The following is a 25,196-nucleotide window of genomic DNA, read 5'->3' on the forward strand; positions in this document are numbered from 1 at the left end:
CATCTTGCTAACGGCTGCTCACAGGCACGTGATTAAGCAATGCCGGCTAGAATGCAGTTTCGAATAAAGGGGGAGAGCGGCTGCTCAGGGCGCACGCTGCCTTTTTTCATAACAGTGAAAACACCTTCTGTTAGCGAAAACAGGGAACTAATGTAGGTCTTTCGTAACAGTGAGGTTTCGTAAAGCAAACGTTTGAAAAGCGGGGGACACCTGTATTCGCAAACCTAATTGTTCCCTGTTTCGAATATACGGTACAGGTGTCCTCCGCTTTTCGAACATTCGCTTTACGAAACCTCGCTGTTACGAAAGACCTACATTAGTTATCTGTTTTCGCTAACAGAAGGTGTTTTCACTGTTATGAAAAAAGGCAATGCCCGAGAAAGCAGCGCGTGATAAAAGGCAGCACGTGCCCCGAGCAGCCAAGCTCCTCCCCCGGAACTGCATTCTAGCCGGCATTGCTTAAACACGTGTCTGTGAGTAGCCGTTAGCAAGATGAGTTCTAAGGTATAGGAAAAGCCTAAAAGAGCTCGTAAGGGTGTTACACTTAGTGTAAAACTAGACATAATTAAGTGTTTCAATCGTGGTGAACGAAGTAAGGACAAAGTGAGTTTGGCTTGTGGAAGTTGACGAACATGATGTTGAAGAGGTTTTGGCATCCCATGACCGAGAACTGATAGATGAAGAGCTGATGCAATTGGAAGAGGAAAGGATAACAATCTAAACCGAATGCAGTAGCGAATGGACCAAAAGTGAAGTCGTCCAGGGACTGAATGTGAAGCAACTGCATGAGATTTTCGCTGCAATGATTGCAGAAAAGTATGACTTTAATTTTAAAAGGGTACATAGGTTTAGGGCATATTTGCAAGTTGGTTTGAGTGCTTACAAAGAACTGTATGATAGAAAAATGTGCGAGGCTAAGCAGTCAAGCATACTGTCATTTTTCAAGCCTTCCACAGCAGGTGACGAACCTCGACCTTCGACATTGAGGCAGGCAGACATAGAAGAAGATGACCTGCCTGCCCTGATGGAAACAGACGACGAAGAGATGATACCCCAGTGTCCCACCACCCCAACCACCGGGCTGCGGACCGATATATTGCTGCGGAGAATGCAGCGGTGGCCGGGACGCACCCAACACATCTTTAAGAAAAAAGCCGAAATAAACAAGCTAATTAATTAGGTGCCGCCCAGCACGTAAATGTCGGCCCAGATCAGAGGTGATTGCCAATTGCGTCGGCACTACTCATCTTCTGTGAGTGGTGCCCCATGTATGTTGTTCTGAGAGCAAGGCCAATGTCCATTCTTGGTGCCAGCTTCACCTCAATGAATGCCAGTAAGGTGTGGAACATCAGCTCACTTTGCCTTCCACAGTTGGGGAGGAATGTTGGTTGGTGGTTGGCAAGTTAAGGCAACAGTCCGGCCCCATCGTCAAGAAAATGGTGATTTAAGAAATGTGAATATGATTGAAATGTGAAAAAGCATCTTTTTTTTAAAGAAAGTAGATCATAGTGACAATTATTAAAAATACTCAGTGTATTTGTATTAAGTATTAAACATTTCCATCATCACTTAGGAATTATTGTCTCAGTGAATGTTGTTGTTTGCTTCCCAAGTAAATCATCATGTGACAACAAAATTCTTAAGTTCATAAAAAAGTACTTCATTAGATAGGGTGGTTTAAACTGTCATAGCCCAAGTCTCCATCACACTCTTCACAGATGTATTCACTGTAAATTGTATTAAGGTTTATAGTTTGCAGTTCATTGGCAATCTTGTTGATATCTATAATTTTTCTTGATATCTAGTGGACAAGGTCCAGTACAGGTCGACCTTCACTAATCCGGCACCATTGGGACCTGAGGAGTGCTGGATTAGTGAAAATGCCGAATTACAGAAGGATCACATTAAGCATAATCAGTGCCAGATTATCGAAGGAACCAGATTATAGGTAGTTGGATTAGTGAAGGTTGACCTGTACCTAATAAATTTAATCATTGAGCAAACTAAGTCAAGATAGATTTTTGAAATACATATTTATCTTCACATCAATCTGCATTTTTCATATTTGGTTTAATTTGTTCAAATCACTTAAATTTTGATTAATAAATACTGTTTTCAATTTAATGTTTTTTTTGCAGTACTTTAAATGCGGTGGGTCATTTGCTTTAATAACCCTGGGGACTTTGGGTGCATATTCGGCTTTCACCATTGGTATTACACAGTGGAGGTACTGTAGAACTAACATTTGCTTTTTACTTTTCTTCATTCATGCTAGTGCCCTTTCGGTGGCAACTTTGTAACTTCAGCATAATTTCTCATTTGTAGAACTCGGTTCCGAATCACAATGAATAAGGCTGACAATGATGCTGGCAATGCCGCAATAGACTCTCTCCTGAATTATGAAACTGTGAAGGTACAATGCTCTGAATTCAGTTCTGTTAGATTCTGAATAGTTTTTTAAAGCAATCTTTTCCCTCGTTCTAAGAATATATATGCTTAAAATTCTGGCACCATTCCGCAAAATTTCAAGTAGTGCAGAAATGTAAAGGTTGAGGCCATTCCCCCTAGCATGAGCTGTATGTTATGATTGTGAATACAATCCAGTTAGAGAAAATATAAATCAGTCTCTTTTGATTTTCTGAATGACAATAAACATAATCTGGTGATAATATTTGTGTCTGTATCCAAGATACTCTGGGAAGTGGGGTATTTGGCCGATCCAAACAAAACTTTGGATTTCCATGGGAAGTCCCGAGCGTGAAGCTAATGTCCTACCCATGGGAGGATCTGGGCACAGACTGGTGCTCCTAGTGAAACAGGAAATAATTTCAGAAAATATCAAAATAATTTAATTGTGCAGTAAGTCAGAAATGTACTGCATTCTGAACAACATCCTTCAGATGTCTATTTATGCTTTGTAATATGTAACTTATTTGCTTTACATTTAATAGACTTTAATAACTAAATGAGTTACTGATTGACAAGAGTGCTAAAGTAAAAATTCCAATTGCAGTATTTCAATAATGAGAAGTATGAGGCTGAGAGGTATGATGGATTCTTGAAATCTTATGAAGATGCGTCTCTGAAGACTACCTCAAGTCTTGCAGTACTGAACTTTGGTCAAAATCTTATCTTCAGCCTTGGTTTGACTGGTATCATGTTACTTGCAAGTCAAAGAATCTTGGCAGGTACTGTTGTTAAACTTATTAATGTGTTTTATGCTTGATAATCTGCATTTTTCTTTCTTGTTTTATTTTGGGAAGATCTCCCACATTCTTCATTAATGTGCAGTTTGTATAACTCATTAAATGTCTGTTAGAGAACTTGGGTTGTTTAGTGTCGGAAGGTAGCTGATTAATGCCTATGCTGTGGCTGTGTGTAAGATCACAGGTGTGATTTAAGTACTGGTGAGACTGCTGTTTCACAATTCTCAATGAACATGTTGATTACATTGATAAATACACAATTAAGTTGACTTTTCTCTGGACAAACTGACAGGCTGGCAGTATTCAGCTGGCAATGGAGATGATACCAGTGGTCAGAAAAAGAAAGCAGCAAACGAGTATGTGAAACATATGAGATTAGACAAATTATTTCTTTGTTGACACCTCTCTCCCTTTATCTGTTATGGAAATGGAAATAATTGAAACTTTTTTTGATGTGCTGGGTATCCTTTTATCAATTGTCAAATGCAGGGAAAAAATCTTAGGATTTCATTGACCAATAAACCAGCAATAATCTGAAAAAATTAGGATGGATCTACTTTTTGCAATGTCAAAATTCCTCATGTAAGCATACCTAATGCTGTGCCTGCATTTCAGTAACAGTGTATAAAGTGTTTGTCAAACATTTTGTTTAACATTGCATTGTTTGATTATTATCTCTCATCTTACACCACCTTCCTTTCTATCCGATTCAAATGAAATGAAAAAGTGAGTATAACAGGTCATGCTTTAATATGCCAGATTTCTAATTATGATTAATATTGTCTTTCACAGTATAATCATATGTCATTCTGAATAAAGAGTTGGGGAAACTCATCACCATAAATTGGATAAGACAAACATTTAATTCCAAAATATTTAAGATAAAATGTTTTTTGTTTGTCTTGCTTGAGCTCAAATGGAAAAGCAGAATGGAAATTTCTTGTAATGTTCCATTCACTTTTGTAGGTACACTGACAGTGGGAGATCTGGTGATGGTAAATGGACTACTTTTCCAGTTGTCTCTTCCCTTAAACTTTCTGGGGACTGTGTATAGAGAGACACGGCAGGCACTAATAGACATGAACACATTGTTTACTTTGCTAAGCATTGACACAAAGATTAAGGTAAGATGGTGCAATTTTACAAAATCAGTGATGTAGGCTCTAAGTTTTAAAGTTCTGAATTTTTAGACTGAAATTTATATGCGATATAAAAATTAAATAGATTTTTGATTGAATATTTAAAGTAAATAATCCTGTAATTACTAATTACAATATCTGAAGAGGCACCATAGGTTTATTTTTGCAAACCAGATGTAGTTAGGTCATTGGGTATAATGCAAATTAATGGTTCTTTTTGTGCTTTTCTAGGAGGCACAAACAGCTCCAGTACTTCAAGTTTCTCCTGAAAATTCTACCATCACTTTTGATGATGTTTACTTTGAATATCTGGATGGCCAAAAGGTCCTTAATGGAGTATCATTTGAAGTTCCTGCTGGGAAAAAGGTGGCAATTGTAGGTGGTAGTGGTTCAGGGTAAGTAAGTACTGTATAGTGGTAGTCTTTAGAAATGTTTTCTAGATTTTTCTCTTCTATCTTTTTATGTCTATGTTTTGCATGTTTTTTTCTCTTACTCTTATATGGGAGTGACCAATTAACAATAAGTCACTTCCCCACTATGGTCCAGTGCAATGTTGAACCATTGGTATCATTTGGATATGTATGGACGAGAACTTGTACCAGATGATTCTTTTTTTTTGCAGAAATGTACTTCAATTCTTTTCTTTCTGGTTTACTCTGGTTCACCTCCAGTTTACTTATGCCTATCACTATGTGGGCAATTGGTAATTAAATTTTCAACAGCCTTTCTATCTGCAAACTTTCTTGGTTCTTCAAAGCATCTTTTTGACCAAAGTCATTCACAGTAAGGAAGTTAATTGATATCCTGGTACAGTTACTTAATTTGGTATTTTTTTAAAGTGGGATTCTTATTCCTAATATGTTTCACATTACAGAAGCAAAAGAATTTTGACGTTTTGTAAAGGAATGATTGTCAGGGAAAATGCATGAAGGATTATTTTGAATCTCTTAAAATGCAAATAATTATGCTAAAAACTAAATGAGGTATTGGATGAAAGATGTCTATTCAGCCCATCCATGTTGGTATCCTTAATTAGCTAGATCAGTATCTCCTTTTGCCCTTCCCTCTGTGCCTGTCTAGCTTCCTTTTAAAGCATTTGCACTGTTTGCCTCAGCCTTTCTTTGTGATCTCCCTTTTTACAGTTTTACAACTCCTCAGTAGAGGAATTTACTTGCATACTCTGTTGGGTTTAATGAAGATTTATTTTATATTTGTGATTCCCCTTTTGGGACTTAATCAAAAATGGAAGCCTTTTCCACTACACGTATTCTTGAAAACTCCCCCATTGGACAACATTTTGTGTTCTCTTTTCTAGAGAAAATATTTCCAGTCTGTCTAGCCTTAATTCTGATTTCTTCATAATAATGTATAATATCAGAAGTGTCTGTATAAGTGCAACAGAATATCTTCAAAATGAACTCCAGTGCCTTTTTGTTTGCCGTCTGATAACTTATTGCTACTTTCAGTGTTCCCACTAAGACCCCTCTTTGTTTCTATAAAATTTAGATTCTATCCGAGCAGCATGTGATTTCCTGACTTTTTTCACCTGGATGCACTGTTGTGCACTATTCTACATTAAAAATCATTTGTCGTTGCATGTCCAGTCTTATAAGACAAATGTGACAAACTTTATCTTTAAATTTATAGAACATAGAATAGTACCGCACAGTACAGGCCCTTTGGCCCACAATGTTGTGCCGACCCTTAAACCCTGCCTCCCATATAACCCCCCCACCTTAAATTCCTCCATATACCTGTCTAGTAGTCTCTTAAAGTTCATTAGTGTATCTGCCTCCACCACTGACTCAGGCAGTGCATTCCACACACCAACCACTCTCTGAGTGAAAAACCTTCCTCTCATATCCCCCTTGAACTTCCCACCCCTTACCTTAAAGCCATGTCCTCTTGTATTGAGCAGTGGCGCCCTGGGGAAGAGGTGCTGGCTGTCCACTCTATCTATTCCTCTTCATATCTTGTATACCCCTATCATGTCTCCTCTCATCCTCCTTCTCTCCAAAGAGTAAAGCCCTAGCTCCCTTAATCTCTGATCATAATGCATACTCTCTAAACCAGGCAGCATCCTAGTAAATCTCCTCTGTACCCTTTCCAATGCTTCCACGTCCTTCCTATAGTGAGGCGACCAGAACTGGACACAGTACTCCCAAGTGTGGCCTAACCAGAGTTTTATAGAGTTGAAATTTACTGTCATCTGCAGTTTTAAAATTATTTCTGATGCCCATCACCAGATCTCTGTATTTTAGAAAAGGTGAATTAAAATATTCCACCTCCAAGCACTATGTCGTACCACAACACAGATTTCTATGCCGTCTTAGTAGCGGCATTTATTTTGTAATCTGTTTACTGATTTGCATCCAACTTGCAACCCATTCTGTTACTTCACCCTCAGTTCTGCATGTCTTCTGAATCTTTCTATACCACTTAGTGGTACCCCACTGAATGTTATAGAAAGATTCAAACATAAATTTGCTTCAGCCCGTTCTGTTGTGCTTTTTTTCTTCTGCAATCTAGTAAGGCTGATCTAGTCTGCTTCCTCTAAGTAAGACTGATAAGATAGTTATCTGTTTTCGATATTTTTTTAATTTGTATTTTGCATTCTTACAAAATGTTCATCCTTGAACTTAACACCAACTTTAAGCTGACTGCCCTATAATTTTCTGGACCACTTTTTTAAAATGGAAAGCTGATACTAGTTTTCTCAGGCCTCTAATTTTAATACTTGTCAATATACTTAATCTGGATCAGTATCTTATCTCAAAATTGACTATTAATAATTTGTATCTGAATTATCATTGTATTTTTGAATCTTTGAATGCTTGTCCACCTAACTATTTACTAGTGAGACAATCAAGTTTATAGTTTGAAAATCATGGGAAAGAATTCTCTCGTACAGTAATTAGTCATTTGTACTGTAGGCTCATTCATGCTTCTGCATTCATTTTAAATAACAGTAAAATATTTTTCCTTTGAATTAGAAAAAGTACAATAGTGAGGTTGCTGTTCCGCTTCTATGAACCTCAGAAAGGGAACATATATGTGGCTGGCCAGAATATTAAAGATGTCAGTTTGGAAAGCTTACGGAAGGCCATTGGCATTGTACCACAGGTAAAGATCGTCATGTGACAAAACAGCATTTTAAAAATCTGCTCTTGCATATATTGTGTGCAGTTAAAACTTTATTTATGCAGTTTCCAAATCTAGCCTCAAAGTGAAGGAACATCTGAATCTAGATCTGATATCCTTTGGGGAGAAATGCAAACTGATGTATAGTGCTAACTTGCAGAACAGTTGTCATACTCAAAACAAGTGAATAGCATAAATTTCATTGCCTTAAGAAAATTATCAGTCGAATTGTTACACACAATAGTGGTCTGAATTATTCTTGCTTTGGGCAATATTTTGAAATTGGAAGCCCAACTTGAAGCTGACTGCAATGACAGATGGTAGTTTCTTGTTTATCTGATTTAGAATAACTTAGTTGCATAAATGCATTAGCTATGATGAGATGTTCATGCAGTATTCATCTTGCATGCTAATCTTAGGATTCAAAAATGCTGGTGTCTTTGAATGTAATAAATCTTTAAGGAATGCATTTAGTCTATATTTCATTTTGAAACACAGTTGTGTTGGCTGGGCCACTAGATGCTGTGTTTAGATGCTGTAGGCTATCTACAGACATTTCTGTCCAAGGGCTCTCTTTGAATACTTTAAAAGTAGTGATGTCGGAAAGGCCACAACGTGCTCACTGTCTCTTGTCATTTCCAATGATGTACTTGCTTTTAAGCACTTTAGGACACTTTTCTAAAGGCATTGCAAGGAATAGAAATAAATATTGGGACTATTATGTAACGTTTCTCAATCCTTTGGCCATCGTTCAGTGTCACTGTAGAAAGTTAATTCGTACACTGTTGCAAAGGCATTTTGGATCTTCAGAGGAACTGTTAAAACTTATGAAACAATAACTTCTCCACAACAATAAATAGAAGAGACTACAGTTGCGTATTAGTGAGCTTTCATTACCAATTAAGTCCCTCGCCAAATCTCCCACACTATTACTTTCACAAATTACATGCGCAAGATTTTGTCAGGTAAATGATTATTGAAGAAATAGTGAACTTAAAATAGTCCAAATTATTTTAGGAGGACTTTGCTTTGTCAAAACTTTTTATGGATGTAACACCAGATGCATCAAAGTATAACTTTCTTTGCTTGTTGTCAGAATTTTACCATCCAGCAAACCATACCATCTATTAATTATGATTTATTTTCTATATAATCTTTTCTGATGAAAAGTCATCATCCAAAAACAATAGGTTTCTTTCTCTCTCTCCAAACTCTGTCTGGCCTGCTGATTATTTTCAGTAATCCTTCTTTTACTTCAAAGTAAGTATCATCTTAAACCACATGTTATCAAAGGACTCCATTGAAACAATAGTACAGTAACTGCATTCTTTTATGGATTCCACTTTAAATATACCCGATGACTTGGCCCCCATAGCCGTCTGTGATAAAGAATTCCACAGATTCACTACTCTCTGGCTAAAGGCATTCCTTCTCATCTCTGCTCCAAGTGGGTGCCATCTATTCTGAGGCTGTGCCCTCTGGTCCTAGACTCACCCACTATAGGAAACATCCTTCCCACATCCACTCTATCCAAACTTTTAAATGTTCAGTAGGTTTCTTTCGGATTCTCTCACCCCACCCCCCCAGTCTTCTAAACTCCAGTGAGTACAGGCCTATAACCATAAAAAGCTCCTCAAATGTTAACCCTTTCATTCCTGGTATTCTAGTGAGCCGGCTGGTGGCGTAGTGGCATCAGCGCTGGACTGCGGAGTGGAGGTTCCAAAGTTCAAACCCAGCCGGCTCCCCCCAGCACGCTTTCCATCCGTGTGGGGTTAAGAGCTGGTGATCTCTTCGGGGGAAAAAAAAAACTCAGCCAGCAGAAGGCAATGGCAAACCACTGCTGTAACTTGCCTCGTACACGAATTCCAACTACATCAGAACGGCGTGGGAGGAAGTCATCCGCTACCCGGAATTATTATTATTCTAGTGAACCTCCTCTGAACTCTTTCCAATGCCAGCACTTCTTTTAGATAAATGGCCCAAAACTGCTTACAGTACTCCAAATATGGTCAAACCAATGCCTTATACAGCCTCAGTATTACATCGTGACTTTTATATTCTAGTCCTCTCAAGAGAAATGTTAAGATTGCATTTGCTTTCCTTACCACCAATTCAACCTGCAAGTTAACCTGTAGGGAATCCTGTGCAAGGACTCCCAAGTCCCCTTGCATCATTGATTTTTTAATTTTCTCCCTGTTTAGGAAATGGTCTACACTGTTAATCCTTATACGAAAAGTAGATGATCGTGCATTTCCCTATACTATATTCCATTTGCCATTTCTTTGCCTATTTTCCTAATCTAAGTCCTTCTGCAGACTTTCTGCTTCCTCAACACCATCTGCCCCTCCACCTACCTTCATATTGTCCACAAAGTTAGCCACAAAGCTGTCAATTCTGTCATCCAACATATCTGACAATTCTGTCAGATTAACATATAATCTGTAAAGAAGCGGTCTCAACACCGACCCCTGCAGAACACCACGTTGCCGGCCACCAACCAGAGAAGGTTCCATTTCCACTCTTTGCCTCCTGCCAGTTAGCCAATCAATCATCTATCCATTCAAAAATTCAAAGATTCGAAAAACTTTATTGTCATTCTAACCATACATCAGCTCTGCAGGGCAGAATGAGACAGTGTTCCTCAGGGGCAGTGCAATCATAACATAACAAACGCAACACTAAATAATAAACATAACAATAAATAGTAAAACACAACAGCCACATGTCAGTTAAATCAGTTATAAGTGTCCAAAGTAGAGTCAGGTGGAGCAGCTGTTTAGCAGTCTGACTGCTTGTGGGAGGAAGCTGTTTAGTAGCCTTGTGGTTTTAGTTTTGATGCTACTGTAACGTTTGCCTGATGGCGGAAGAACAAACAGTTCATGGAGAGGGTGTGAGGGGTCTTTAATGATGTACCGTGTCTTCTGGAGGCATCGACTCTGAAAGAGGTCTTGGACAGAAGGTAGGGAGATCCCAGTAACCTTCTCTGCTCCCCTAACCACCCTCTGCAAGGCTTTTTTGTCGGCAACACTGCAGCTAGAGTACCAGGTTGTGATGCAAAAGGTCAACACACTCTCAACCACGCCTCTGTAGAATGTAGTTAAGATGTTAGTGGGGAGTGATGCTTGTTTAAGCTTCCTCAGAAAGTGCGATCTCTGCTGCGCCCGTGGTGTCCCAGTGGTGTTACAGGAAATTCTAGTACATTTCCTGTAATACCATGGGCTCTTATCTTGTTAAGCAGCCTCATGTGTGGGCACCTTGTCAAAAGGCCTTCTGAAAATCCAAGTAAACTTCTACTGACTCACCTATGTCTGTCCTGCCTGTTATTTCCTCAAGGAATTCCAACAGGTTTGTCAGGCAAGATTTTCCCATAAGGAAACCATGCTGATTTTTGACCTATTTTATCATGTGCCTCCAAGTACCCTGAAACCTCATCCTCAGTTATAGACTCGAACATCTTCCCAACAACTGAAATCAGGCTAATTGGCCTATAATTTCCTTTCTTCTGCCAGTACTCCCTCCTTAAATAGTGGAGTGACATTTGCAATTTTCCAGACCTCTGGAACCATTCCAGAATCTAGTGATTCTTGAAAGATGGTTACTAATGCCTCCACAATGTCTTCCACTACATCTTTGGTTATAAGAGGATATGTGGCTTTTCTGTAATCAATTAAGACATTTTATTTATGGCATCATTTTGAAAATGAAAATATCAGGTTTAACTTTAATAAAGTGAAAGCCCTTCTGTCTATTATAGTTTCATACTTATTGTGTCCAATTGATATTTTAAACATGTTTCTTTTACATTTGGCTTATCTGCTCCCACTTCCACCAAATTCAAGGGGTAGCCATGAGCCCCAGCTATGCCTGCCTTTTTGCTGGCTGCATGGAACAGTCCTGATAATGCTCCCTAACTCTGTCTGCTCTACAATGATGTCTACATTGGTGCAGATTCATGTACCCATACTGAGCCCATCATTAACTTAGTTGTCCAACTTCCACATTGCCTTTAAATTCACACCCCTCTACCCTCTCTCAATCTCTCTGTCTTCATCTTTGTAGACAAACTGCCTACCATTATCTTTTGTAAACCTTCTGATTTCCATGGCTATCTTAACTATACCTCTTCCCGCTCTTTCTCCTAAAAAATGCTATTCCCCTTTCTCAGTTCCTCCTTCGCTACCGCATCTGTTCCCATGACATCAGGGATGTCCTCCTTCCCCTAGGAATGGGGTTTCCTCCATCGATGCTGCCCTCATCCACATCTCCATTTCCCAGACATCCATGCTCACCCCTCTTCCCGCCGCCCTAACAAGGTTAGAGTTCCTATTGTCCTTACCTATCACCCCATGAGCTTCTGCATCCAACAGAATGTTTTCTGCAACTTAAAATGGCCAAACATTTTAATTCCTATCCCCATTACCATTCTGACATGTTGGTCCATGGCCTGCTCTTCTATCATGAAGAGGCCACTTTCAGCGTGGGGCAACAGCACCTCGTGTTCATCTAGGTAGCCTCCAACCTGATGGCATGAATATTGATTTTTCCTTTTGGTAATTTTTTCTGCTCCGCTTTTCTCTTCTATTTCCCACTCCTCCTCCTCCTCCTGCTTATCACCTCCATCTGGTGCCCCTCTTTCTTCCCTTTCTGGTATGATTCATGCTGCTCTTTTATCAGGTTCCTCCTACTCCAGCCCTTAGCATTTTCCATCAATCACTTGCCAGCTTCTTACTTCACCCCCCTCACCCAACCACCAGGCTTCACCTATCATCTTCTAGTTTGTCCTCTTTCTTCTCCTCCCACTTTTTTATTTTGGCATCTCTTCTCTTCCAGTCCTGAGGAAGGGTGTTGGCCCGAAAATGTCAACTGTTCGTTCATTTCCATAGGTGCTGCTTGACCTGCTGAGTTTCTCCAGCACTTTTTTTGTTTTGCCTTAATTTCCTTTTTGCATCCATAAGGAATCATTCCTGAAAAACTATTCTATATTAAATGCTCATTCTGAGAATAAATGAATGAAGGTTTGAATTACTGTCGGAAGCCCATTTTTTGTCACAAGGAATGGAGTCTGTAAGCAAAATTTTAGTTCCTGTATACAAGATTAAGTGAAACATGTGATTATTAAATGATCCTGCATTGAAAATTGGAATTGCTTGTTTTTCTTGCCTCATAGGATGCTGTTCTGTTCCACAATACAATTTTCTATAACCTTCAATATGGGAACATCAATGCAAAGGCAGAAGAAGTATACCACGTTGCTAAGATTGCTGGCCTTCACGACTCCATTCTCAAAATGCCACATGGTTACAACACTCAAGTTGGTGAACGTGGACTAAAGCTTTCTGGTGAGTTAAACAACAACTGGAGATCCTAATTTGATTGTGTGGATATTGTTGTACTGTACCAATACTTTTAATGGTTGAATTTACCCTGAATATGTTTGCTACATTTTCATCATAGCTGAGGCCACTAGGTGGGGCTTGTTACCAATGAGACAATGTACATTTTCCATCTTGTATCTGTGGAAATGGTGACTGACCATTTAATCATTAAGTTACATTAATCGAATTTCCTTTGGATTTTGGACTATGATGAAAGAATGAATAGCCAAGGTACAAAAAAAACAGGTCAACAGCAGGATTCGATACTAAGTTTTCATTATGCATTCTTCTGCCATTGTGTTGAAGTTGAAAAGTTTGCCATCATGTTGGCATGCAATATAGTATGATAACTGCTGACTTTGAGCCATGGTGAATCAGTTGTGTATAACACAATTAAACCCTAAGGATTTATTTGTTTAGGCGGCACACTTAAGGACAACTACCCTATGCCTTGCACCACAGTGCTCTGTTCAATTATGACTCCATGCCGAAGTTATCCCTTTGACGCTGAACTAACTTTGCCAAATACCTTTAAATAAACTGCCAGCAGAATCTGCCTTGTCTTCTTATCTACTGAGGATTAAACATGAAATTATGAATTACACCCAAAAGAGTTCTGGAATGTCAGTTGGAAAATGTTCCCATAATGGATTTCTTACATAGTTTTAATGTTTGTAATTCTGCAAAGGTAAGAATTGCTAAGCATAGCTTCTTGAAACACACAGTATAATTTAACCATCATTGTGTGCCTGCTCCTGGGACTTAATTTTTTTTTAATTGCCAGCACCTAGGTATTCTTTACACCCTTCCTGCCACCTTGATCTAGAAAGAAAAGTTTCAGTTTTGCATTTCTGAATAACTTCATTGTGGAAAATGTTAGTCGGCCCTTTCAATCTACAAAATCAGGTTTTTATTTCAGGTTTTTAGCACCTGCAGCTTTTAATTTTTCCTAGTTTGTTTTTCAAACATAGAGATGAGCAAATGACATAGATGTTAAAGATTCTCTCTACATTCTCAGTTTTGGTGGGGAGGGGGCGGGGAGAAAGAGGGAAGGGCTATCCCATATGTCTTGACTAGCATTTATTCCTCAGTTAACAACATCTTTTTTAAAAAAAAATCATCATATAATTTCTGCATATTCTCACTGCCAGATTTCTCTCCTTGGGCTAAATTACTAGTTACAAATCAAAATGATTCACAGCGACAAAACATTGATTCTTTACCAAACAATGTAGCATCTGCATAAAGGAACTGGAGGCAATTGTGTAGAAGATTGTTTGTTTTCTCTGCTAAATTTAAAAGAATAGAAAATAAGATTTTTATTCTTCAGGTTCTTGAATAAACTCATTTCTTCCAATAATTCTGTTATCATTTCTTCTTCCTCACTGACCAAAAGTAATGTTCTGATGAATACTTCAGATATGAAAGGGCGTAATTACTAAAATTCTGTCATGTTCACTTTCTTTACCAGTTATTGGGCAATACAGTTGTCCCCCGCTTTATGAAAGTTTGCTTTACACAAGTTTGCTTTATGCCACTTTGCTTTTACGAAAGACCTACTGTTTTCGCTAATCAAAAGAAATCTGAAGAGGATTTTCGCTTTTACGAAAAAAGGCGCCCGCTTTAGTCATAGTCATATTTTATTGATCCCGGGGGAAATTGGTTTTCGTTACAGTTGCACCATAATTAATAAATAGTAATAAAACCATAAATAGTTAAATAGTAATATGTAAATTATGCCAGGAAGTAAGTCCAGGACCAGCCTAAGTTCAGGGTGTCTGACCCTCCAAGAGAGGAGTTGTAAAGTTGTAAAGATGGCCACAGGCAGGAATGACTTCCTATGACACTCTGTGTTGCATCTCGGTGGAATGAGTCTCTGGCTGAATGTACTCCTGTGCCCAGCCAGTCCATTATGTAGTGGATGGGAGATATTGTCCAAGATGGCATGCAACTTGGACAGCATCCTCTTTTCAGACACCACCGTCAGAGAATCCAGTTCCATCCCCACAACATCACTGGCCTTACGAATGAGTTTGTTGATTATGTTGGTGTCTGCTACCCTCAGCCTGCTGCCCCAGCACACAACAGCAAACATGATAGCACTGGCCACCACAGACTTGTAGAACTTGTGTTTACCCCGAGAAAGACTACCATGACCGTGAAGCCTTGCATGGGCAGGTGTGTGCACATGTGTGTACGTGCCAGTTTTTTTTCTACAAATCAGTTTTGGCTAAATCTTCCGGGTTCTGATAAGTGAAACTACACTGTACATACACTATTTCTACTTTATATGGGCTGTGTATTTATCATATCATTCCTGCTTTTACTATATGTTATTTTAGGTTTTATGTGCTACTTAGTATGATTTGGTAGGTTATTTTTTGGGTCTGAGAACGCTCAAAAATTTTTCCCATATAAACTAGTGGTAATTGCTTCTTCGCTTTACGCCATTTCAGCTTACGAAAGGTGTCATAGGAATGCTCTACTTTTGGATAGTGGGGGAAACCTGTAATTCAAAATTTAACACTTCTGGGTGGTAAATGATACAAGTAACTCTGGTTTTGGAAATGTTAGAGCAACCACCATCTTAAAATATTTATGTAACTACGGATGATACATTGCTTTGGTCTTTTTTCTGTGGCCAGCAACAGAATAATAAGTACTTTCTTCTTCAGGAATGTTCCACGTTACCACAGGTTGATCTTGCCACTTTAACATAAAAAGCACTGCTGTTCACTGAATTCTTCATTTGTTAATGTTTAAATCTCTGTCCCTGGACTAACAATAAATCTGAACTCCACCCGCTTCCCAACCCTGCCACTGAAGAGAAACTTCAATCTTTCTATTTAGTAACTCTGTTTAGTTCTTGCAGATGGAATATCCATTATTTCTGTTTATATTGAATGAGTATTTTAAGCGTGTAATTTGTGCTAGTAGTTAAAATTTTGCAAGAGATTCTTGTTTTGGTAAAATATTGTAACTTCCAAATTCAAACACTAGTGAGCACAGTCAAAAGATTATCTAATGCAAAATGAAACCACACCAGTATAACTTTATATGAATGGTAAATTGTTCTAAGCTTTCAAACGCCAGTTTGTAGTTAAACCTTCATATTAAGATGTTTTTTCAAAACACTTTTTATAGAGCTTTTACTATTTAAACTCGTCTACTCGTGCTTCACCCTCATGTGTGACTTCTGGAAGAACCAGATAACTTCAAATAGATCATTGTTATTCAAAGTGTGGTCTTAATCTCTCAGGTGGAGAAAAACAAAGAGTTGCAATTGCTAGGACAATACTGAAAAACCCTCACATTATATTGTATGATGAAGCTACGTCGTCGTTAGATGCCATAACTGAAGAGGTATGTTTTTCTGATCAAATATATCACACCAAATCAAACCCACTTGTAATAACGAATTTTATGTAAATTGTTTTAATTGGGATTAATTTAATCTCATTGATTTTTATGCTAAGATTCATTTTTGAATAAGCTTTTGTATTCTGTTTTGTTTAAGTTGTGTTGTTTTGAGTTTTCTGGTTTTCAGTTTTCCTTACACTAATGAGAGAACCAATTTCTAATCTCCACAGAATATTCTCAATGCAGTGAGGGACTTGATTCAACATCGTACATCCGTGTTTATTGCTCATAGGCTTACTACAATTGTTGATGCAGATGAAATTCTGGTTCTGGATAAGGTAGGATAACCACGTTTTGAGAATGCTTCAGAGCATATTGCTAATAAGTACTTTATCAGTGGCCAGAATCCAAGCTGCAGTTTTTCCAAATATTATCTTTAGTAATAGGTCAATTTCTGTAATTTCCAGTACATCGAGTTCCTTGTTTCAAAGTGAATTCCACAGCAGTTAAAAATCTGACACCCTGAAGAAAAGGAGGGAATGCAACTGCAGATTTACTCAGCTCCATTAGTGACCCTGTAGTGTCTTTATAAGCTGCTTAGTAAATGTGGGGATAGTTTATCTTTGTTATTCCACACAATGAACATCTGCTCTGGAGTTCTTGTCTCCAAACTGTGAATATAGGGATTCTCAGCTGTGAAGACAGGGCATGCTGCAAATAACCTATGGTCACAGTGTGAATAGTAGTGCCTTTGCAAAGTTCACTAGGTATTTCGCTGTATTTTTATAAGGAGATTGGAGCACATAGTATTAGGCCTTGTGTGCCTGATTAAAATCAATTTTCAAAATTAATTTGTCTATCATTATGTACATTCAGTGGCCACTTTTATTGGGTACAGGAATGGAACCCAGTGTGGTCTTTTCTTCTTGTAGTTCAGTCACTTCAAGGTTTGACATGTTTTGTGTTCAGAGATGCTCCTCTGTGTGCCACTGTTATAATGTGGTTATTTGAGTTACTGTCACCTTCCTGTCAGCTTGAACCAGTCTGGCTGTTCTCCAATGACCTCTCCCATTAACAAGGCATTTTCAACCACATAACTGCTGCTCACTGAATAGTTTTGCTTTTCGCACCATTCTCTGTAAATTCTAGAGACTGTTGTTTGTAAAAATCTCAGGAGATCTGCACTGTCTCTGATACTCAAACCACCCCAATTTGGCACCAACAATCATTCAAAGATTTAAAATATATTTATTATCAAAGTCTATATGCAGTATACAACCCCGAGGTTCATCTTCTAACACATACAGCCATGAAACAAAGCACCATGGAACCTGTTCAAAGAAACCATCAAACACCCAACGTGCAAAAAAAAACAAATCACACAAACAGCAAAAAAAATGAGTGAAAAACGCAATACAAAATATCGAACCACAAAGTAATTGAAACAGTTTAGGAATGTTCAGTTTACTTCAGTTCAATTTAGCACTCTGTTGTTCCTTGACTGTAGGCCTCAGAGCCAGTTTGTTCCAATCAAAATTGCACAAAATAGCAATAAAAACAAAGAAGTAACCAGAAACCAGGAACATATCATAACATGAGCTACAGAGTCCAATCCACAAACAGCATCTATTTAAACCTTGCATAAAAACCAAGATTCCAGCACCATCTTCCGGCAGCTTCAAGTAAGAGGGACTGCAAGCATACAGCGCTGAACACCCACTCACCTTCCGTTCTCATCCTCGTTGATTTCAATCTTGCTTGATGTTTTGATTGGCAAGAAATGGAGTCAATCCTGGGCTTGCACCCCGTCTCCAGGCTTCTTGGCCTCAAGTCCACATGCTCTCTCCCAAAACACTCTCGGAGGCAGCAAAGCACGAGATTGCTCAATTAGCCCAAAAACGCCACCAAGATGTAAGTCACAGGTTCCATTTGTAGCAGAATCATTTTTGAAAGAAGTAGTAGTAGTTTCCACCGTCAAAGTCACTTAGATCATGTTTCCACAGTATTCTGATGATTGGTCTGAACCAGAACTGAACTTCTGCGTGCTTTTGTGCACTGAGTTGCTGATACCTGATTGGCTGATTAGATATTTGCATTAACAAGCTGGTGTACCTAAGAAAGTAGCCACTGAGTGTATTTGCCTTTCATAATCAGGTCCTCTGGATAGGCAGCTGGATATTTTGGTAAGTCTGTCATTCGACAAGTAACCAGGAGGTTTGGGCTAACAATTCAGAGTTAAAATCACACTGTTGCAGTTCAGGAATTTAAATTGGATAACAATGACCAAGGTTTAATGTACAAACCCATTCTGGTTCACTAGTGTCCTTGTCAATCTAGTTCATATGAGATTCCAGACTTAATACTTAAATGTCTTCTGGAATAGACTAGCAGGCCACTCTGTTCAGCGAAAACAACAGATGGATGATAAATAACGTCTGTGCCAGAGATGTTCCTATCCTGAAAACTGCATAAGTAACATGATGAATCAGTTGTTATGTTGAGGTACTCATCATTTTGTCAGTTGTCACTAACTTGGGTCTTGTGATTTTTGCATTGAACTTTGTAATATCTGAATGATTTTTGGCAGTGTGACCTGACCATATATGTACTGTATAATTAGGGCACACTTATTAAATTTGGTGCTACAGGTGAAAAGTGAGGTTGCATCTTTGGTACAGAGAAACAATCTAAATTATTTTGCATGTCCTGATAACTTGTACCACTTCAAATAAATCTTAATGAATGCATGGGGGGGGGGGCATTGCATAATAAGGAAAAAATTAGGATTGAATTATTCCTAAAAATTACTTTTTCATTAAAAAAAATAAAAAGCATTCATGGGATGGTAGAAAACACTTAGTAAAAATAACAAGTACCTGAAATAGGTTGACCTGGCAATCCACTGCCTCCTATATTCCTCACAAGTGGCTTTTACTCATGGATGGGGCTTCCGTATGATTGTATCAGGAAATAACCTAATAATTTAAGTTTTTATATATTGGTTACCAGCTTCAATCAGGTGGGCATTCAACTCAACTTTAGTTGTACTTTTACTTTGTAAACTCATTCCAGTCATCTGTCACTTTATACAAATCAAACACAGTGGACTCTGGTTAATTGGGGCAGCTGTTTACTGTATTTGGGATAACTCAAAAAAACAAAAACAAATCGAGAAAACAGCATAGATTCTGTTTGTTTTTTGGGACACAGTGCCGCTTAATTAGGACAGCACATTGTTGCCAAACAGTTTCTACCAAGCATCAATCACAGCACATTGTGTGGCTGTTAAGATATTACACCGTGCTTAGAACAAACAGTTTTTAATTAGCGTCACTTGCGTGTGATGGTTCAAAAAAAGTTATTTTTGTCACTAATAGTTGGTAAGTAATAAGCAGTGAGACAATTCATAACTGTTTTGCCCACTGCAGTTTCTAGCATTGAGGCTTGGAGATGCCAGAAACAGCCATGAGTGAAAATGAAACGATTTAACTACTTCAAGTTAAGAACCACAAATAATTTGAAAGTATCAGCAAACATCTTTAATGTTACAATGAAAATGAGGGTTTGGAGGATGCAATAGTATGAAGCATTGTTGGAAGGCAGTTCATTATCTGCACTGTGTGTCTGCATTGATTTTGTTAATTTACGGTTAATCAAAAGAAAACAGCAGTATGCTTGGGATGAATTTCTCAATCAGTAACTATTAGGAACTAATACAGTTTTATAATACTGTAGTAGAATTAGTCGTATTGTAACTTGTTCTGTATACTATTTAAGTACAGTTAAATGTTAGTTTGATTTTTTTAATACCTTTTTAACTATTTCCATGAAACTTTGGCCTCTTAATTAGGACATTTTGCTTAAGTCTTGTAAACCATATGGGTGGATCATTAGTAACATCTGATAACAAGGCTTTGTTTACTCGAGTACAAGTCTCCCAATGTTTTTATGACTTTTGTTTCTAATTCACTGCAGGGTAAAATTGCAGAGCGAGGAACCCATTTGTCTCTCTTGAACAATGCCAACAGTCTTTACTCTGAGCTGTGGCACACACAAAATAACAGAGTGTTCAACAAAAATTCCAGTAGTAAAGAAGTAAAGAGAGATGTGCCTTCCAAGGAAGAGGAAAGAAGAAAATTATCAGAAGAGATTCTGAACAGTGTGAAAGGTTGTGGAAACTGCTCTTGTTAAAAATATTTTAATCTAGTATTAGGCATTTTGCACTGGCAGAGTTGTTGGATACCAATATATAAATAGACCATTTTGAACAGTAAAATGGGAGAAACTCCTTTTTAGTAAAGATTTTTTTATTTTCGTAAACAAAATGGTCAAAATATTTTTGGTTGGTAACCCTGATGTTGAGAGTCCTTTCATGGAACAGCAAATTGAAAATTGGTATCAAAAATCTATCAAATAAATATTCCATTGCAACATCCATGCACTTCCTATGTATAATTTTTAAGGAATTGTACATAATGGATTTTAGTGCATTACAGGTGTCTTTACTGAATTTCTGTAATGTAGTGGTGAACCAATACTGTATCAGTATTGGCATGGGCCACATTTTAGGAATAGTCATGGGAAGCTAAACTAGTGTTTGTTTTTGCTCACAACTATGTTGGTAGTAACATTATAATCCTTGAGGAATAAATTGTGTAAATATTTAGAGTTGGATTCTGGTTTCAACATATTACCTATTGTAAACGTTTCCAGTTGGGCAGTCTACTAGAATACATAATGAAATAAGCTTGGGAATAAGACACAGCTGAATTCTTTTTTTTTGTCTTCTGAAACAGCATTTACTAATAATGAACTTTGTTCTTTGTTCTTTGTTTTGAACTTTGTTTACAGTCCTTTTATAATACATCCAGAATTATTTAAATAGCCCATTGGTAATTTATTAGTCATTAATTTGAGATAAGATGCCAATATTTTCAGGGAAAGTTTAGCATTATAAAGGCTGTGAAGGAATTTGCCTCGGGTTATCTTTTGAGCTGTTTAGCCTCTGTGTATATGCTGTTGATTTAAATATCCCACAATTCTGTATAAATTCCTTTTCAGTCATCCACGTCTGCGTTTTGTTCTTCATACTAAATACCTGTCTCAATTACTTGAGAATGAAGGTGGTACTGTGTGACAAGTTACATAATCGTAGGATGTGAATGCTGTCCTGCCACCATTTGTACCTTCGATAGTTTTTTTTGTTTGGTTTGTCTTTGTTACCTGGGGGGGTGGGGTGGGGTGGGGTGGGGGTGGTGAAGGAATTACATGGGGTGATTGATAAGTTCATGGCCTAAGGTAGAAGGAGTCAATTTTAGAAAACCTAGCACATTTACTTTTCAACATAGTCCCCTCCTACATTTACACACTTAGTCCAGCAGTCGTGGAGCATACGGATCCCTTCTTTGTCGAAGTCAGCATCTTGGACCTCCAGAAAGTGGTCCACAGCAGGAGTGATTGATAAGTTCGTGGCCTAAGGTAGAAGGAGATGACTTCAGACTTTCTGCATAATCACTCAGTGTTGAACTGCACGTGCATGTAATGAGAGCTGTATAATTCATCTCCTTCTACCCTAGGCCACGAACTTATCAATCACGCCTTATAAATAATTGTAATGAAACTGTTATTTTGTTTGGATGTTTAATGCTCACCATCATTTACACATTGTGACACTAATCTAAACAAAGCTTTTTAACAACTTAAAATTTATGATAATACCAAAAAGCCAGAGTGATTTTCATGATCATTGTTAGTCTGATATAGAACCAATTCAGTTTTCAGTCTTTGATCTTGGAGTTCATCTGCAAGAATTAAAACAGAGTAACCAATTGAATTGTACTTTATTCATGTTTCTATTTCCACAACAAGATATTGTACAAACTATTTTATTCTCCCTGAAACTAAATGTATTATGTTTTTAACTTCTTGCAATAGATAAAGTAAATGGGCCAGTTTCTCTGGCAGTATAGTCCCTAGGCCATGGGAAATATTAAATAGCACTGTGATGATTTTTTTTGTTCCCGTTTTAATCTTGGTAATTAAATGCTGATCCAAGATCACATTTTTTTCTATAAAAAGTTATTTGATTTGTGATTTTTCTGTTTTTACATTATGAAGTATGTTGTTGCATTATTTGATCCCAATCACTTCTCTTGCCCATTGTACTTGGTAGTTAGCATTGCTGAGTATTGTATTCCTGAATGGTGGTGAGTGTACAATGAACCAAGTAGAATGCATTGGTGCTTAGAGTAACTATGTGAAGGGGATATTCACCAAGTTCTGAAGACTGCCTATGACTGGATGAAGCAAGGGGAAAAGCAGTGTGTGTATTTGTGTTCTACTCAATTTTGCTACTCCAAATAATATGGACAACAGCATTTTATTTTGTCTTTAAATTGTTTGATTTCCAGTAGATCCTTAAAGTAAAATTGAATATACCTTATTTCTTTCGTATCTGTATTCGACAAATACCTTGCCCAAAAATTTAAAAAAATTATTAACCAAAATTAACTTCATTCAAGAATAAACTGTGCAACCCCTTTTCATTTTTACATTTGTAGACAATGCGTTTAATATTAAATTATATTTAATATTAAAACCAACAACACTGATGCTGCTCAGTCCCTACCCCCGCCCCAATAATGGAAGAGCACTATATTAAAAAAAATTACTATGGAACAAAGTGATGTTAATTTCGTTTGCATCCAAACTTGAGCAACTTTTTGCATTATGATCTATTTAGGTGCATAAGCCATAAATGTATTGTGGAATTAAAACAAAAAATCCATTCTATAACTTCCCTCATTCATTTTAAATGCAATGTGGGAAAATGTGTACATGCTGCTTAAAATAAATGTAAAAGAATCATATCCAAATATAAGCATCCATGTGCCAATGTTTTCCCTGCAGAATGCTGAAGTATTGAATTGTTTGTTACTTAAAAGATTTATGCTGTTTTTAAACCTCTGGTTTTAAAAGAAAATTAAACAAATTCATTTTTAATAAAATTAAGATGGTTTCCATTATCCTCATGCTCTTCCCTTAAATAAAGCATAAAGCATTGCTGGAATATAACTTTAGTTTTACAAGATTATTTTTTCAAACCTGTATTTTTAAGGCAGCATTGAAGACATTTTGACCTATGATGCTAACTCTGTTTCTCGCTCTGCAGATGCTGCCTGACATGCTGAGTATTTTCAGCATATGCATTTTTAAAATTCTATTATTTATGCTTGTTCCCAGGAATGATATTGTTTGGATTTGTAGAACATCATGACATGCCCCTTCTTATTTCGTTATATCATTCCCAGAAATTGGAATGTGAATTATACTTGCTGTACAATTAAGAAGTCTTAGAAATTTTAACCAAACCCCCTGTAGATGTAGCAAATACAAAGACTGACATATCTGTGTATTTTAATCATTATTTAATTTGGGCCAATGTAGCTGAATTCTGCGAAGCAACGTTGTACAAATTAAGCACTGTTAGAAACTGAATTTCCACAATAGTTTTTTTATTTGTAATAAATATAAATCATTGCCAATGAAAGAAATGGTTGTTAAAAGCTAAACTTGTATACTTAATCAAATGACAACCAATGACTTTTCTCATAGAAAACCAGGAGAAAAATCTGAACACGGATTGGTGTATTTAACCTTCCCTCAAATAGGGTTATCAGTAGAGTGCTGCAAATAAATAATTTTCTCATTTGATGCTGTGTGTAACCCAAAAGGATGCTAAGAAAATGGTTGTGTGGAACTAACATTTATTTTCAATTAAGGTAGAAGTTTACCTATATTGATAACTGCTCCTTCAAAGTTATTCAATGTATGTGAACTAATTCAGAGTACTTTGACAGCTGTGATCTGGTGCTTGTTCTTAATATTTTTAAGTTGATTTAAATGATTTTGTAATGGGACCATGTAACGAACATGTTTTCTTTGTATACTATTTTTTTTGGTGACATACTTTCCGACAATAAACACATTTTGGCAAGCAGAACAATTTTTCTTCTAAACTAGTGCATGTAAACCTTTTGTTAATTGACAAAAGGTTGTATATTTAATGGTAAAATAACTTATAACATTGATTTGATAGAAAATATCACTCCATTACCCTTTTTTTTAGTACTCAGCATACTATCTGGCTTATATGTAATTTAATAAGTCATAAAAAAATAAACTAAAATGGTGAACATCACATTATTTTCATGAAAATACAAGGAATGATTGAGCAAATTTCAGAAATCAGTTGAAATTTGGTCAGTCGTGTAAGCTAATGGGTTAGATGAATGAATGGATGCCTGTTTCTCCTTGTGTTAGACAGATACCAGTTATGCCTTGTGAAGCAATAACCAGATGCAGTTGGAACTTTTGGGTGTACATTAGCCAAATGTAGAATATATTACCCAGCAATATTTGCTTTAATCCATCCTTGTCAGAAATGCTGTCACTGGCACATGGATGAAAGGAAAATAGAGAGTTACGGGGTAGTGTGGGTTTAGTACTTTTTTTAAGGAATATATGGGTCAGCACAACATCGAGGGCCGAAGGGCTGTGGTGTTCTAGAGGATAATTATCATTTTTAGGTTTTTTTGTCCTAGGAAGGCAGATGTGGAATTTCTTCAATTACTTCAAAACATAGTATCACAATGATCGAGGAAATACCCATAAAAATAAAGATTTATCTGCAACTTGATTACCTACTGTATTATAGTATACTGTACATTCAGTTACTGCTTAAATCAAATCTTCTAATATGGCTGCCGCCTTTATACTTTGGGTGTACATTAGCCTGCTTTGCACACAATGAAGGACCTCGACATTGAACCCTAGCTTTATAAAAGATATAACAAACTCTAAAGCAGGATCTGATACAGGAATTATCTTTTTAAAAAGTGTTCCCTTGACAATAGGAAAAAACCCAGTAAGTCAACAGGAGACGCGTGGAGAGCTGCCACTAAACCTAATTGCTT

General features: G+C 37.3%; 1 protein-coding gene across 1 annotated transcript in view; it reads left to right on the forward strand.

Annotated features, from left to right (window-relative positions):
• Positions 1-20,895, forward strand: part of abcb7 (ATP-binding cassette, sub-family B (MDR/TAP), member 7) — a 56,628-nt gene extending 35,733 nt beyond the window's left edge. Inside the window, exons 6-15 of the mRNA XM_072270916.1 lie at positions 2,139-2,227; positions 2,326-2,413; positions 3,014-3,188; positions 4,173-4,330; positions 4,577-4,740; positions 7,339-7,468; positions 12,654-12,825; positions 16,121-16,224; positions 16,452-16,559; positions 20,197-20,895. Of these exons, the coding sequence (XP_072127017.1) occupies positions 2,139-2,227; positions 2,326-2,413; positions 3,014-3,188; positions 4,173-4,330; positions 4,577-4,740; positions 7,339-7,468; positions 12,654-12,825; positions 16,121-16,224; positions 16,452-16,559; positions 20,197-20,412 (1,404 nt within the window). The 3' untranslated portion in view covers positions 20,413-20,895. The remainder of the gene's footprint in view (positions 1-2,138; positions 2,228-2,325; positions 2,414-3,013; positions 3,189-4,172; positions 4,331-4,576; positions 4,741-7,338; positions 7,469-12,653; positions 12,826-16,120; positions 16,225-16,451; positions 16,560-20,196) is intronic.
• The last annotated feature ends 4,301 nt before the right edge of the window (positions 20,896-25,196 follow it).

This window comes from Mobula birostris, chromosome 10 (genome assembly GCF_030028105.1).
Source record: "Mobula birostris isolate sMobBir1 chromosome 10, sMobBir1.hap1, whole genome shotgun sequence".
Classification (NCBI taxonomy): domain Eukaryota; kingdom Metazoa; phylum Chordata; class Chondrichthyes; order Myliobatiformes; family Myliobatidae; genus Mobula; species Mobula birostris.